This window comes from Vidua chalybeata, chromosome 6, assembly GCF_026979565.1.
Source record: "Vidua chalybeata isolate OUT-0048 chromosome 6, bVidCha1 merged haplotype, whole genome shotgun sequence".
In the NCBI taxonomy this organism is placed as follows: Eukaryota; Metazoa; Chordata; class Aves; order Passeriformes; family Viduidae; genus Vidua; species Vidua chalybeata.
In genome coordinates this window covers 10,606,909-10,622,184 of record NC_071535.1, presented here as the reverse complement: position 1 = coordinate 10,622,184, position 15,276 = coordinate 10,606,909, and the positions used below count along the sequence as shown (strand labels likewise).

The 15,276-nt window shown below is 40.8% G+C and overlaps 1 protein-coding gene across 2 annotated transcripts in view; it reads left to right on the top strand.

Annotated features, from left to right (window-relative positions):
• The window catches only part of RCOR1 (REST corepressor 1), an 82,497-nt gene extending 68,860 nt beyond the window's left edge, over positions 1 to 13,637 (top strand). For both annotated transcript variants that reach the window (XM_053944882.1, XM_053944883.1), the window contains 6 exons: positions 246 to 324; positions 4,870 to 5,064; positions 6,055 to 6,132; positions 6,300 to 6,357; positions 6,910 to 7,139; positions 9,288 to 13,637. In XM_053944882.1, coding sequence (XP_053800857.1) covers positions 246 to 324; positions 4,870 to 5,064; positions 6,055 to 6,132; positions 6,300 to 6,357; positions 6,910 to 7,139; positions 9,288 to 9,329 — 682 coding nt within the window. In that variant the 3' untranslated portion in view covers positions 9,330 to 13,637. The remainder of the gene's footprint in view (positions 1 to 245; positions 325 to 4,869; positions 5,065 to 6,054; positions 6,133 to 6,299; positions 6,358 to 6,909; positions 7,140 to 9,287) is intronic.
• The last annotated feature ends 1,639 nt before the right edge of the window (positions 13,638 to 15,276 follow it).

The following is a 15,276-nucleotide window of genomic DNA, read 5'->3' as shown; positions in this document are numbered from 1 at the left end:
ATTTTGCTTAAGTACACTGCTGAGAAGTGTTCCTGTATGCACTATCTTCACAATTAAGAATTTATTGACTTAAACCAAAACCAAATAAAATCAACACCAACCCCCCCAAAAACCCACATCCTGGGAATAAAACTAAGGAAAGCTTTTGGGCTTGCTGTGGCATTCATGCTTTTGTTTTAGCATGTTGTTTATAGAAAAAGAGAGCCTCACAAACAAATACAGTACTGTTTGCTTTTGTCTTCCAGTGAGGATGAAATGGAGGAAGCAAATGGAAATAACCCTATTGACATTGAAGTTGAACAAAACAAGGAGAGCAAAAAGGAGGTATAATTCTGTTTCTTTCTCCTGTGCAAATGAAAGTGTTTATTTAGTAGCCACTTCGTGTAGAAGCTGACGGTATCTAATTTTCTTTAATACTTTGTCTAGTTGTCATACAGGAAAAGAATTGTCTTCAGAATTATTCTTAGATCAAGACAAGTATAGATAAAGAAGTTGTTATGGATAAAGCTGGGAAAATTTAACACTTCACCATCCCATGATAATGTACTATGTGATTGTTTCCAGTCTGTTTTATCTTCTCTTTGGCTGTGTTAGTTTAAGCCACCCTCAGTGGTTTAAATCAACCTAACTGCATGGAGATTGAGTAGAAGCACGTCCCCCTGTGGAGATGGCTTGGTGGAGGGAGAATCCATCCTTTTGTTCTAGGTAGACTAACAGAAGTGTGTTTATGTACACGTTAGACTCTAAGGTACTCTAAATCCCCAGCAATACTTGGCACTTCACTAGCACAAGGACTGCAGCTGTATTGGTGAAAAGTAAAGGAGAAAGCTTTTGTGACTAGTTACTTTTGTCTGGCAGGGTGACCTTAACCTGTTGCTACATCAGCTCAAAATGTAGTACTTGTGTCTCACTTCAAGTACTTCATTTTCTGTGGGCATAGAGTTCTGGATGAAAATAGCTACACAAATCCAACAGTTCTGAAAACCCAGCCTGCGATGCCCTACAGGAAATCATATACTTCATCTCCGTGTGTATAACCTGCAGGTTACCTGTTACTAAATAAAAACACCTTGTTCAGCAGCAGTGTGGGTTGTATGTGTGAGTTACAGGAAGATGTTTAAGACCTTCTTTCCTTGAATTTAGCTCCCTTTCCTGGTTTCTTCTAGCTTGATTTCTCTCCCAGTCTCTCTCTCCCAGTCATTCTATTTAATTTCTTAATTTTTTTAAAGCTTATATTTAGGGAAAACCTACTAGAAGTATTTAAAAACATGATCCCACGCAATCAAAAAAAAGTCCTAGAGTAATGGTTTTGTCAGTCACTCTCAGTGAGATTAATTCCTCCGACAAATAATTTTGAATACAAATAACTGAAAAATCACAACATTCCCATCTGCTCTTCACCCACGTGAGGGTGCTCTCTAGACTTTCCAGGAAAGTTTTGCTGTTGTTTCCACTGAAGGAACCAGCACCTTTGATGTCTTCCTAGGGGCAGAGTGGACGTGAAGCCATTTGTATTAATCCTTACAAGAAACTGAGTTCTCAGAAGCCTCAGCAACACCCAGACAGGAAGGGTTCTCACTTGGCTAAGTTGCAGCTGTGTACTGCAGCTCTATAGTGTTTTGTAAATAATACTATTGTCTCATTTCTCATTATTTTAATGAATTTACAATTTTGATTTTTCTGTAAGCTTTTCAAAAGCTGGCATCTGCAAAAGAACTCCCTTCAACCTCCTTTATTATTTCTTCCTTCCCAACCAATGCTGACATGTCCTGAACTTGCTGCAGAAGAGGGAAAGACAGTTCTTCACCATCTTGGCTGCAACTCTTGTAAGGCCAAAAAAGATCAGATGTCTGGTTTGGACAGTTACCATCAAGACATTTTTGCAGAAAATCTTAATGTGGGAGGAGGCTTTGTGCCCTCCTTGTCACATTGGTACAGGCCATGGCACTCAAACCAATCTGAAGCTCATGCAGCATATGCAGTCTGGCTGTGTGTGCCATGGCAGGCAGCCTTGTGGGGACTTTTCAAGACAGGGATTGTGCTGGAGGACAGAATGGAGCTGGCAGCCTTCATAGCCTGTTCAGAGTTCAGCTGTGCTGTTTAGTTTGGAGAGGAGGAGTCTCAGGGGAGACCTCTATCACTCTCTACAGCTACCTGAAAGGAGGTTGTAGCAAGGTGGAGGTCAGTCTCTTCTCCCAGGCATCCAGGGACATGATGAGAGAAAATGTCCTCAAGGGGGGTTCAAGTTGGACATCAGGAAGAATTTTTTTCACTGAAAAGGTGGTCAAGCACTGGAATGGGCTGCCTGGGAACATAGGAGAGTCACCATCCCTGGAGGTATTCAGAAATGACTGGACATGGCAGTTAGTTTTGTGGTTTAGTTGACAAGTGTTCAGTCAAAGGTTGGACTCCATGATCTTGGAGGTCTTCTCCAACCTTAATGATTCAGTGATTCTGATTTTACAGTACTTGAACTTAGGGCTTATTGAAATGCCTTGAGAGAGAGAGCAGGTAACCAGGAGGGGATAAGTTTGCTCTTGATCATTAGATTTATTTTAATGATGTGGTCAGACATGCAGGGGCTATGATGTGCCAGCAGCCCGGGACTCTTACTATAAGGAACCTCCCTGTCCCAAATCTGCAGAGGTGTTTTTTTTTCAGCTGAGACTTGTTGGTTGCTCTCTGACTTACCCAGTAATACTGGGATTTCTCAGAGTATCTGAAATCTTTCATCTGTTTCCTCTTTTGAGAATCATTGGAAGGAGAATACCTTTTTTTTTTTGGTTGTTTTTTTTTTTTTTTTTAATTTAATTGTTAGTGCAACTGTTTGGATTTCCTTGCATAGTGACTCTGTAATACTGAGGTCATGACCTAGACCTGCTTCCTTTGTATCTTCCTCATTCCTGGAAGTGCCTCCCACTTCATGCTCTGTTTTTATGTAGCTTGAGATAGCTTTATCTTCTTTTTACACAGTGAAATCTGAGGAAGGGAACATTGTATTAAGGGGTTTGTAAGACTGAAGTGCACTGGATAGCAGTGGCAATATCTAAATAAACAGGAGCGCTGCTAAATCCCTTCCAAATCCCTGCATTTTAATTCTCTCTGATTTCCAAAAATTGGTTTAATTCTCAAGAGAAATGTGTGTGGCCAGGAAAGAAGAGTTTCCAGAACTGACTAGATGTTCCAATTTTTGCTGGAGCCTAGAGGCATTTGGAGCTGTCAGAAATTGTTCTGCTGGAGCTCTGGTTCTTGTCTGCAACAAAAGAGCTTTGCATTTTTTGAACTGTGTAAAACAGTAATTTGAAACTGCTTTCATTTTTCTTTAATGTTGAAGCTTCTGGGATGTTTGCACTGCAGGCACTGCCTTTTGGTCAACAGACAGGCTGAACCTTTAGTGAGGCATTGCTGCGTGGTCCTGGGAAGCAGTGTATGTAGATGAAATATGAGTGGATCTGAAATGTCTATCCATGCTGAATAATTTACCTGGCTCAGTTATCAAAGTGCTCCCTTCTGAAGCAGAGCTTACTTCACTTGTTCATAGCTATGCCTGGCTGGTTTCTCCTGCTCACCACTCCTATGCAAAGAGACATAGGGGTATCCCCCCTGCAATGGCAAGAGTTACCTCTTGCCTCTGGGCTTGCCCTAGGCATCGTATCTCATGGAATACTTTGCACCAGTGGGTGGAAGAAAAAGGTTGAGAGCAGGCAATTGTCCACATTGCTGCTACTGCTGTGGGACTCTGGCCATTGTGCCCATGAGGAGGGTGAAAGCTTTTATCCATGGCAGCTGTGCTGGAGTCCTTTGGGAGTCAGAACCTCATACTTACTTGGGCTTTGGTGCTCAGCCTCGTGTGGTTTCAAATGCAAGCATTCAATGCTAATGGGCAAATGCCACAAACTGTGTAGAAACTGCATGTAGCTGCAAATTAGGAGGAAAACAATAGCACCAAGTGAAGCCAATGTGTTTAAAGCTTGCAGTGATAAAGCAGAGGATTCACATGTACTTCCTCCTCTCTGCTTTTTCTCTTCTTGCCACCCTTCTGTTTTGTGTCTTGGCCAGGCTTCAGTTACTGGGTCAAAAATCTTAGGTATGAGTTGATTGTTGAGTATAACTTCTGGAAGAAATGGTTTTGCTATCTTAGAATCAGCTGTGCTCTTGAAGGATCTGTAGTAAGTGTCCTGGCTAATCTACCTGTCCTTGCTTTAGACATAAAGGATAAAAATAGGAAGTGCTCTGTGAAATACTCCTTTTTCAAAAAAAGACTTAAAGTTTATTTTAGGTAAAACTGCACCATTTTGATGGAACAGTTGATATACAAGTGGTGTGCCAGAAAACCAGGCTTCCAAGAAATGGTGTAACAATCTAAGAATTACCCTGTTGTCACCTCACTCCTTTATCCTTTGCCTTTAAATAAATTTGGTTTATTCCTTCCTGTGTCTGTCAGGTGGTAAAACAATTCTCAGTAAACTGTTTTAGTTATGTTCTTTCTGTCTCCACACTTCACTTTGTTTTCTTCTGGTGATGTGTTCAGATCTGATAATGAAAACAAGAAGGGTTTTGGAGGTTTGAAAATAGCCAGAACATTTAATAAATGCAGAATTGGGCATCTGTCTCCCAAAACGAGAATGGGCAGAGAAGGCATCCACAGTATCTCTGTAAACACTGAAAGCTACTAAAGGAAAAGAGAAATTTGTATAAGGCAGTTTGTATGACATGCCACTTAAAGCAAAAATGTCTTCCTGTCTGCATACTGGTATTGTCGTTCTCCAGCCTTTGATGATGGCTAAAAATCAGTCATAGAATGTTTTGATGTGGAAAGGATCTCTAAAGATACTAAGTTTTGTAAAATGACTGACTGCTGTTTGCCAGGTGCCACCTGCTGAAACTGTCCCTCAGGTGAAGAAGGAGAAGCACAGTACACAGGCCAAGAACAGAGCAAAGAGGAAACCTCCCAAAGGAATGTTCCTTTCCCAGGAAGATGTGGAAGCTGTTTCTGCCAACGCAACAGCTGCTACTACTGTACTCAGACAACTGGACATGGAATTAGTCTCAATCAAACGGCAGGTACGAACAGGATCGTACAGGAGCAACTGCTGGGTTTGCTGCTAGTGCCTGTTGCAGTCTGCAGAGCAGGCAGGAATTTGTAGCTTGGCAGTGATGATGCACAATGCTATGTGCCTTAGTTGACAAGCTGTTGTCCTTGTGGTCTGAATGCAGCTCTGGGTTTTATATTGCTTAAGTTTTAGTTCTGTGGGCAAGCCTACTTTTGACCTGAAGTAAAACAAGGAAAAGTTCATAGCAGGGACTTGAAGGAACATTTGCTGGCACCTAGCTTTTCTTGCAGTTCAGAATTCCTTCTATTGTTGTAACTGTAACTTTCCTTGGGTGGCAGTGGTTTCAGCAGTATGTGATTTCCATCTGCTGCAGGTGTTTCCTTTGCATTTTCACATGGTACTTTTAGAAGTTGAAGATAAGTTCAGCTTAGTCTTTCCTAGTCAGGTATCATACAAACTCTCTATGTACCTTTTGCTTCCCTGATGGATCTGCCTTTTAAACAAATGTTTTTCAGATATCTGTGTGTAAATACAGGGTTTGCTACATGAGTTTGTTGCCTAAATCTGAGCATTTTGCTGTTTCTGAAGCAGAGATCTGTCTCAAGCTCTTTATTAAGCTTAATAGAATTGGTATTTTGGCCTGAAGCCTTTTTCCTGGCACTCCGGGAGAAGCTGAACTCTTTAGCAGTCTTTGATTCATTACTTGCTGCAGATGGGTTTGGTCTTCTTATGCTGGGCTTTATTCAGATCTGGAAGTTGGGGCAGTTCTTGCTCCAAATAACTTGTAGATAGCAGAGAATAAATTAAATGGGATCTCCTGATTTGCCAGCTGTTCCTGCTGTACATTATTACAATATAGCAAACTTCCTTTTTGGAAAAGGCAGGCTGTGAGAAAAACTGGAAGGCTGAGCTTGTGAGGTTCCTGCCAAGGCTGCTGGAAGAAGGCTTATCCAAAGATTTTTTGTTAATCCTTCTTAAAGTGGTGAAACTTTCTTTTCAGATTCAGAATATCAAACAGACAAACAGCGCGCTCAAAGAAAAGCTAGAAGGTGGTATAGAACAATACAGACTTCCAGAGGTGAGATCATTTCTGACCTTTGTTAATTGTGAAGATAAATGCTAATGATATACTTTGACTAACAGTCAATTCCTTGTTGCATTTTTGAGAGGTTTTTATGAGCTCAGATACAAATGAAAGTCTATAAATGAAGTTACCTAATTGTTGTTGTTATTGTTGTTGTCTAGGTTGTCCAGAAATTTAATGCACGTTGGACCACAGATGAGCAGCTTCTTGCTGTACAAGGTAAGGCACTACAAGATTTGTATTTCAGTTGTTGATGGTCAAAACCCTGCTGCATTTCAGAGCTGAGTTTCTCTTCAGTGGCTAAGGAAGGAGGGCTTCGACACTGCTGTGTACTAATGCCTGAAGAATGTATTTGAACAGGGAAACAATATTCCCCCTTCCCCTCCCTGGGCAATATAAAGGGCATTGTATAAATGTTGGCAAATAGTGTCTGCTTGTCCAAGCTTTCAGAAAGTGAAAGTCAGCTGGAGTCACTGCTATGATCTTCCTCTGTGTAACTTTTCAAGTAGTACAGGCAGATTTAAACAGGTCTTGTGCATTTGACTCTACCCATCTTCTACTACACCTCTATTTGTCTTGTCTTCTCCAGGGCTGGTTTTAACTGTGTCTCTTTCCCAGTTTAGACCTTTTTTTTTATTCTGGATTAATCTGAAGAAGGTTTGAAACCTTGACAGAAGTTCAACTTTGGATCTTTATGCTGTGACTTGAGCATGATTTGTGGTCTTTATGGAAATAACACACTGCTTTTGTTTTTCTTTTTGTTGCTTTTAGCAATCAGGAAATATGGCCGAGACTTTCAGGCAATCTCTGATGTGATTGGAAACAAATCTGTGGTGCAAGTGAAAAACTTTTTTGTAAATTATCGACGTCGTTTCAACATAGATGAAGTCCTACAGGAGTGGGAGGCAGAGCATGGCAAAGAGGAGACAAATGGAACCAATAGCCAGAAGCCTGTAAAATCTCCTGATAATTCCACTAAAATGTCTGAAGAGGAAGATGAGGTAAATCCAGTTTAAAAGTCACATCAAATTCCCGATCTGAGCTCAGTTCAGACAGATGTATGTGTGTATTTTTATATATAGTCTTTGCAAAAGCCATTATTGTCCATCTTCAATTAGTGCATATTTCACTTCATCTGGATATATAATTCCAGTACTGATTTGGGGAATTGGGAAATCCAAGCTTGTATGAAAGTGGAAAAAGAACAGTGAATTTGCAGCCCTCTGACAGTATGTGTATCTCATCAGAACGTAGATGTTTTAATACCTCTTTCTGCTGAAACCCCATGCATCTTTATCTCACTTGGATGTTTTCCCTGCACTCAGTTCTCCCAGCTCTTCCAGGTTTGGCTTTGTGGGACCATAGAGTCTTCTGAGCCAAAGCTTGCTCTTTAATTTTTGGTGAGTGGTTTCACTCGAATGAAGGGAAGAAAGCTATAAGCAATATTGAGTGCATGAAAGTTCACTCTGGAGGTACCTAAAGGCAAAGTTTCCTTAAGTTTACAGCTGTTTCTAAAAGGCAAATTTTAGGAAGAGCCTCTTCTTGATGGAGGTTCAGAGAGTTAACACTTTTCCAAAAGGCCATGTAGGTTTGAAATTAACAAATAGACTGTAGGATGTTTAAGTATGGAAGTTAGTTACAAAAATTTAGTATTAGCAATGAAGACTAATATTTAGTCTTGCAGAAGAAAACCATGGTAGAGGTTTGTGTGTTAAAAAGTCTGATCAAGGACTCCCTTTGGCCTAATTTATGAGACAACTTGGTGAAAAAGCTGTGTATTGTAAATGCAAGCACAGTCAACAGCATAAGGCAAATTTTGGTTGAGCATGGAGTAAAGACCTCTCAGTGTGCTGTATATTTTTGTTGCTCTGATTAGGGCTGGATCACTTGGACATTCATGGTCCTTCAGACATTCAAAAAGCAGAACTTCACTGCTTCACAAAACCTAATAACATGCAATTCAAAGATGCATATATTTGGGAACTAAGTCCAAAGGTATGACAGATGCACAAAACGAAACTCAGAAAACTTGCCTTCACAGGTGTGTGTGAGTGAAATTGTCCCTTTCTTCCAGAATTGAGAGATGGAGCAAAGCAGCATTGGTGCTAGTACATGGCCACCAATTTGAGATACGTGGCTCTTCTCACTGTCTTTTCTTGTGTCCTGTAGAATTATATGTTGGTAATGCAGAACTTCTCTGAGCCCTCTGAGATTCTTTCTAGCTTCAAATACACCCTTGCTTCTGAAAGCTGAGGTCAAAAAAGGGGAGTCTCACTTGACATAGGGAAAAAATGGCTTCAGCAGGAACTGGAGTGGCTGATGTGGCCAGGTGTGTGGATACTGGAGCAGTGAGGATCCCAAATGAGTTAGGAGAGTGGAGGCATGACAGCAAGGTCTGGTAAAATTGCTACTAGAGCAGCAGTTGTGATCCTCAGATTCGTAATGGCAAGTGCTCACTCTGGAGCAGACCAAGTGCTGCGTGGTGGGAACCAGACCAAAAGAAGCTGTGAATGTGGTGTTCCTGCCTTCAGAGGTGGCATAAGCAAAGCTCTGACTGGGTGTCTGTCTCAGTGGTTCTGGGGCCAAGGTGAGACATCACTGGGGTTATGACACAAGTGACCTGCATGGGCTGGGAGAGGGTTCCTGGTCCCTCTTTGTGCGGTGCTGTGTGGCTGGTGCCTGCTCTTGAGGACACTTGGACAGGCAGTGTCTGGTCAAGTCAGGTGGACTCAGCAGTAGCCAGAAGACTTTGCTGGCCTAACACTGAAATCCCTCGGGTGCTTTCTTCCCTGGCATGCCTTGGATGTCTGGCCACCAGCCTTATGAAAGGTTCATCAGGCTTCTGAGGGCTTTGGGCTTTGCCATAGCAAGTGGCCATAGTTCCTTTTATTTGAAGGGGGGAGGTGAGGCTGCTGGTTATAAAGCAGCATCAACTCTGGTCTTCATTCCTGTGTGTTTACAATCCCACAACAAATCCCAGTGCACCTCAGAACAGGGAAAGCTGTTGGAATTCTTCCCATGTTGCAGGGTTGTTGTATATTTTGTCACTGTCGGTACCATGGATTTGGGCTGAAGTTAGGAGATGCGAGAAAGCCTATGTGTATTCATTTTAAACTAAATCTCTGCTTTTTCTCTCCCCTTCCCTCCAGGCTACTTCTGTTCTTGATGTCAGATATGCATCTGCTTCATGAGAAGGTGCTGTAGCCTAGAACAATTTGTGTTGACTACTGTGTTATCCAGGATATCAGGTATTAGCAAACCTCAGACAGCCATCTGCATCATATCTGTGGACAAGCAGCTATTACCAAAAAAAAGGCAAACGCTTCCAGTCCTGTGCTACATCTGCCTTAATCTCCCCTCATTCCTCCATACTGCCTCCACTTTCTTTCAAAAGCACCCAGGTAGCTCAGCTCTCCATTTCACCAACGTCATGCTTAAGCATGGGGACTTCTAGAACCAGTAACACCTGTCTATAAATTTTGACCAACCTGCAAAACAAGGAGTTCCTTAGCAGCCCCACAGTAACTCTACACATTAGGAGTTCTTAGAACACTTGGTCCGTAGGGTATAAGTATGTATTGCTGCATGGCCTTGTGGTCTCTGCTTCCTGTGTATTCTTACGATGACACTATGATTAGTGAGCTTTCTGTAAAGGAGGGGCCTGTGCACACACCAGCTGTGTCAGGACACGTTAGCAAGCAATGATGAATTTCTAAGGTTTGGTCAGTCCAAGGTTGTAGATGTAACTCATTACACTTCTGGTTTGTGCAATTCTTTCCACTGTATTTGTGTGTTCTTGCTTCATAGAAAGCTCCCTAATTTAGCATTTTATTCCTGTATATTTTAATGGCTTTTATTTAGTGCAAAAGGGAATACTTAACCTGAAACTGTTTGATACGCTATTTAACCCCTGGCATTCAGCATTTGCATTGTAACTTGTTAAGTGAGTGCTACACAACTTTCTTTTTCCTGATCCTCTGTGGGATTAAGTCAAAACAACTTTCTCTGGTGCCTCTCCTTTTGGGGAATATGTGCCTTTTTGCATTTGGCTACCATAGATCACTTTCTGTCCCAGTGTCTCATTACTCTTCAGAGCGCTGTTTGCCAAAGACATCAAACTGCTTCTCCCACTGGAAGTTTGGATGAGGGTTGGAGCACAAAATTCAACCTTCAAGAGTTTTTGGTTTCTTGCAAGTGTAATGGAGAAGAACCGGGTTAATTTTCATTGGCCATTTTAACCCTTCTGAAGCACATCGCTTTCATGTTCTGAACCAAAATATGCAATTTAAAATCTACGAGGTGCTTTTCCAAATACTTGGTGCATGCAGCTTTCAAATCCCAGCCCTCTGCTCAGATGGTCCGTGCTGTGGCCTATCTAGCTGGCTTGAACTGGAACTGTTCTTGCAAGTCCCATGGGAGGACTTTGCACCTTGAACAAGGTGGTTGCTGACTGCCGAGCAGACAGTGTCCAGGGAAGCTAGAAGCAGCAGTATTACTTCTTGTCCAATGGAAAGCTGCAAAATAACACTAGTCACAAAGCATTTTAAAATGGTTAATTTAATGATGTTGGAAGAAACCACCAGGTGTCTTTGCAGGTGGAAAAAAGGACCTTTCTTGCCTCTCTTCCTCTACAGAGGATTCAAGCCAAGATGGCACACAGTGGTGTACAGCATCAGCCTTTCTTACACAACTTGAAATGAGCTAGCCCGTGGCCTGGCCCGCAGCTGAGGTTGGTGGAGCTCAGGGCCGGGCCCTGGACTTGGTGCTGAGGTTTGGCTGCTGGGCTGTGCCATACTGTGTGCTGTGCTGGCTCTGCTCTCTGTACCGAGCGGGGCAGGCTAATGCCAACTGGGCAACAGAGCTGGCTCTGGCACCTCCTGCAGTGTGGTCACAGCCCCAGGAAGGGCAAGGGACGTGGCCTCTTGTAGCACTGAGTGTGTGAGGAAAGTAATTCCATGTCAGAAACTGGGCAGCAACACACAGGCACAGCGCAGGTAGAGATTTCCTAGGGCAAGTTAGAGTGTGGAGCTCCAAAAGGGCCTGTTTCAGCCACTTGGCAGCCATTTTCTGAGCAGTTCCATTCTGGTAGCTCCAGAGAGATCCTCTGAGGTGATGGGAGGATGGAAGGCAGCTATTCCCTATTCTCTGTATTGCTGCAGCTGTTGCTGTGAACTGGCAGCTCTGGTGGCTCAAATGTTCCTTTAGACCTGTGCCACTTGGAGCTGGGAGTCTCTTGTGGGAGGGAATGCTAGGTGTTAGCCAGTGTGAATTAGGAACACAGACCGGGCAAATTGCACTGTGAATCCAGTTGACAGTTGTGGTGTAAAGCAATGCTGCTCTTTAGAAACACTCTTGTATTAAATATTAAACCTCCTGCTGGTACCAATGTACAGAGACAGGTCCTCGCTGGTGTGGGAGTGGTGTGGGAGCTTGCATCCCAGCTGGGGGAGCTCATCAGGAGAGGCTTCTGCTGGAGACTTAGGTACCTGTGAGGACTTCTCATTGGTTTTTTGCCCTCAGATCTGTCCATCTTATCAGAAAAGTTGTGTTTTGGCTTCATCCCCATGGGGTAGGGGGAAACGTGTATCATTTGTGATATTAGGAAGAAAAAAGTTGTTTAATTATTTTTCAGTTTACTGCTATCTTATTGTAGTTGATACATGCAATATAATAGCACTGTATTTTAAATGTTTAGTTTTTTACATTCTCTTGAACTATGTTTTTAAGTGCGATAAAATCATTTTAGCTTTTGAAATGGTTTGACCTTGTTTAGGTGAAGACCCTCTTTTTCTTTTGTTAAATGGGTCAAGCATTAGATATATCAACTGGTTGCATTCTGACTAGAAGGGTCCACAAAGATAACTGCATAAAATAAGAATATTCACTTAAATTTTGTTTCTTAAACTATCGATGTGAATGTCATAATTATATATATTTTGTGGAAAATGGGAAATTATTTCTCCTAAGTATAAGTTATTGTGCAAAATATGGTATCGTTAAAGAAAATGATAGTTTAAGTTTTAGTTTTAGAAATCTTAAAGATATAAAAGTGTATTGCATATACATAAACAAATTTCATTTGTTCTATTTAATTTTTATGTAGTTGTGTAAAGTGCTCGGTAACTTCTTTTTTCACTTATCCATTAAAACAACCTTGTTACTTGAATATTCGTGTTTAACTGGTTTGAAACAGTGATCAATTTTTGTAATATAATCTTATAACCAAGGGAAAAAAATACACGCCTCAGTTGTGCTTAACAGTAAAGCAACAATGTACAATCAGATGCTTAAAACCGTAGTAGCCATACCTGGTAGTGCAACCACAATGGTTGTGTCTCAATATATTTAATACCAATGGGGATAATGGTTTCTTAATATATTTTTACAAGTTTGCAACCAGGAAGACCCCATAAGTATCCACTAGAACACTTTTTTAATAGTTAAAATAAGAGTGAAACTCTTATTCTCTTAAAGGAATGTCCTGACAAACATTTTTCTTTCCTGTACAAATACATCAGAAACATTATGTATTAAAATATGCTCATTGTCACTTTAAATTTCAGTTTTTATTCTATGAATTCGCTAATATGCTGTTGGTATTCTTGCACACCAAATATGAGCCAAACAGTGCATTACACTAACTTGATCACTGGATTTGTGAACAAAAATCTCCAAGTCAATGAAATGCAAAAATATCACAGGAGATTTTTTTGATAATGCGTTTATTTTTCGAATTGGTATGAATTTGTACATAGCCCATTCAGCAATGAATGGGCTGATATTTTACAAAAAAAATGAGAAAAATTATTTTATTAGCTCCAGCTTGTCTTCAGTAAGTCAAAATCTAGTGATCTTGTGCAATGCCTCTAAAGCAAATACTTTCTGCCACTCCCTGGATTAATGCAGCTTTTCCTGTTGATAGTAAAGCACAATTGCAGTGAAAGTTACAGTTCAGAAGATGGAAGGTCAGTATAGTCTATGCATGTTGTATAATAATGAGTGTTTACATTCATATTCTCCTAAAATAAAATTTATACTGGAGTGTATAGTATTCCATTATGTAGATTTTATCAATTTTGTTAACTGCTTATAGATTGCTTAAAAGAAGTTTTTTCAAGATTTTAAAAGATGTATAAGGTTAAGTTTGCAAATATAATGGAAATGCTGTATAGCTTTTGAAGTGATGAAATACTCGTTGGGATTTTAAAGAAAGTATGTTGTAATAATGCTGTTGTAAGTAATATTTTAAATGTCTTTTTTGCCTGTTTTCTATTATTCAGCACACTTACTGTGATGAATGTTCATAGCATTATAAAATTGCTTAGCCACTGAAAAGTAACATTTGGTTTTGGATTATTTTACTGTATGAGGAATTATAGTGGGGTAAATTCCTTTGTGAAATTCTACATAATTCATTTTTCTATGATTTCCAATGTTTGCTGACATCAAATAAAATTTTTTCAAGCCATTGATGTAATAAAATATGTAGTAAAATGTTATTGATGTAAAATGTGGTTCTGATGTGTAACTGACCCCCTACCTTTCAGATTTTGGTCGGGAGATACAAAAGAGATTTCCTCCTTCCTGACAGTGTCATCCCTCAGTTAAGGAGGACCTGAAGAATAAACTGTTGCCTCTTTGCTTCATGTACAAAGCACTTGGCTGGACAAGTTAACAAGATTGTCATCTTTCACATGAAAGAAACACATTTAAATACTTAGGAAAAGGCAGCACTTGCCCTCAAAGCTTAGCAGCGTGCGATGTTGCTATTGAAGATACTCAGAAGGGCAGGAACCTTTGCACCTTGGAATCTTCAAGAAGATCATGTTTTCTGTCTTCACATGCTGGAGTGCTGCTAAGCACTAAACACAGAAGCACAGACAGGACTTTGTGGGGCTGTTTGGGGGAGACTGCTTTGAGCAGTTTTCCCAGCAGTGCTCTGGGAGCCCAGGGTTAGCACAGGACAGGTGACAAGAAGTTCTGTGCTTTGCTCATGGGTGTTAAAGGAGCAGAACTCCTACACCAGGACATTGGTCTACAGCTATGGAGTGCAGGAATTAGGCATTTCTATACTGTGAAGCAAAGTGGTAGGGATGGAGGCTGATTTGGGGTTTTGGAAAAACAAGCAGCATTTTTGAGAGCTGAGGGTGTTTCCTTACTGGAAAGCATTCCTTGTAATTTTCCTGCTGGCAGAGAATACAGTACCAATTTTTTAAGTTAGCAATCTGCTTTCTTAGGGGAGTTATTTGCAAGCACTTAAATCTTCGTTACAAATCAGCCTTTCTTGCCCATGTGCCTCCCAACCCCAAAGTAAAACAAAGAGAAACAAATAAAAAGGAAGGAACTTCTTTCAGTCAGGGAGCACAAAAAGGTGAGGAAACGGGTGCTTCCCCTGCCTGAACACATACTCTTCTGAGGAGTCTAGAAGCAAAGGTAAAGTAGTGATAATGCCACTGGTTTTGGAAACACAGGTGATGCACCTGTGCCTGGTAATGGTATGTGTTTGTAAATGGGAATGCAGTGTTGAATTAATGCTGTGTTATAGCCTGTCCTACATAAACAAATTGGAATCTGAACATGGTGGAACTGAGCACTTCTCCCTTAGAGTAGGAGCTGCCTTGCAGAATGTGGTACAAGCTGGAGTTCAGGCTGAAAGGGAAGAGTTCACTCTTGGTGCTGCTAAGTGTGCCAAGATATGAATATGATCCCCGAGTATCAGCTTTATGAAGTAACAGTATAAACCTGGATTTAATTTCATAAACCATCTTCCAGTCTGAAAGATGCAGACTAATGTTTGAGAGAGAAAATCAGGTATCAAACCTATTATTCACCTCTAAAGCATGCTCTGGCTTAGCCACCCAAATAGCCTTTGAAATAGTAAGAGCAAATGTAATTTCCAGTAATGCTTCTAGTAAACAGTCAACAAAATGTATGTGTACAAACAAAATCAAACAAAAACATTTCTGCTGAGAGTGGTAGAGAAATTGTTTTCTTTTGCTGTAGAAGAACTAAGGAGGAATCATTGTAAAATTTTATGGGAACAAAGTTTCTAAGGTTATCAAGAAGGGAATTACAGAAGACAGTAGTGTAGAGGAGATCTGAACTTTGATAGATGGAGAAATCACCTGGAAGTTTCCC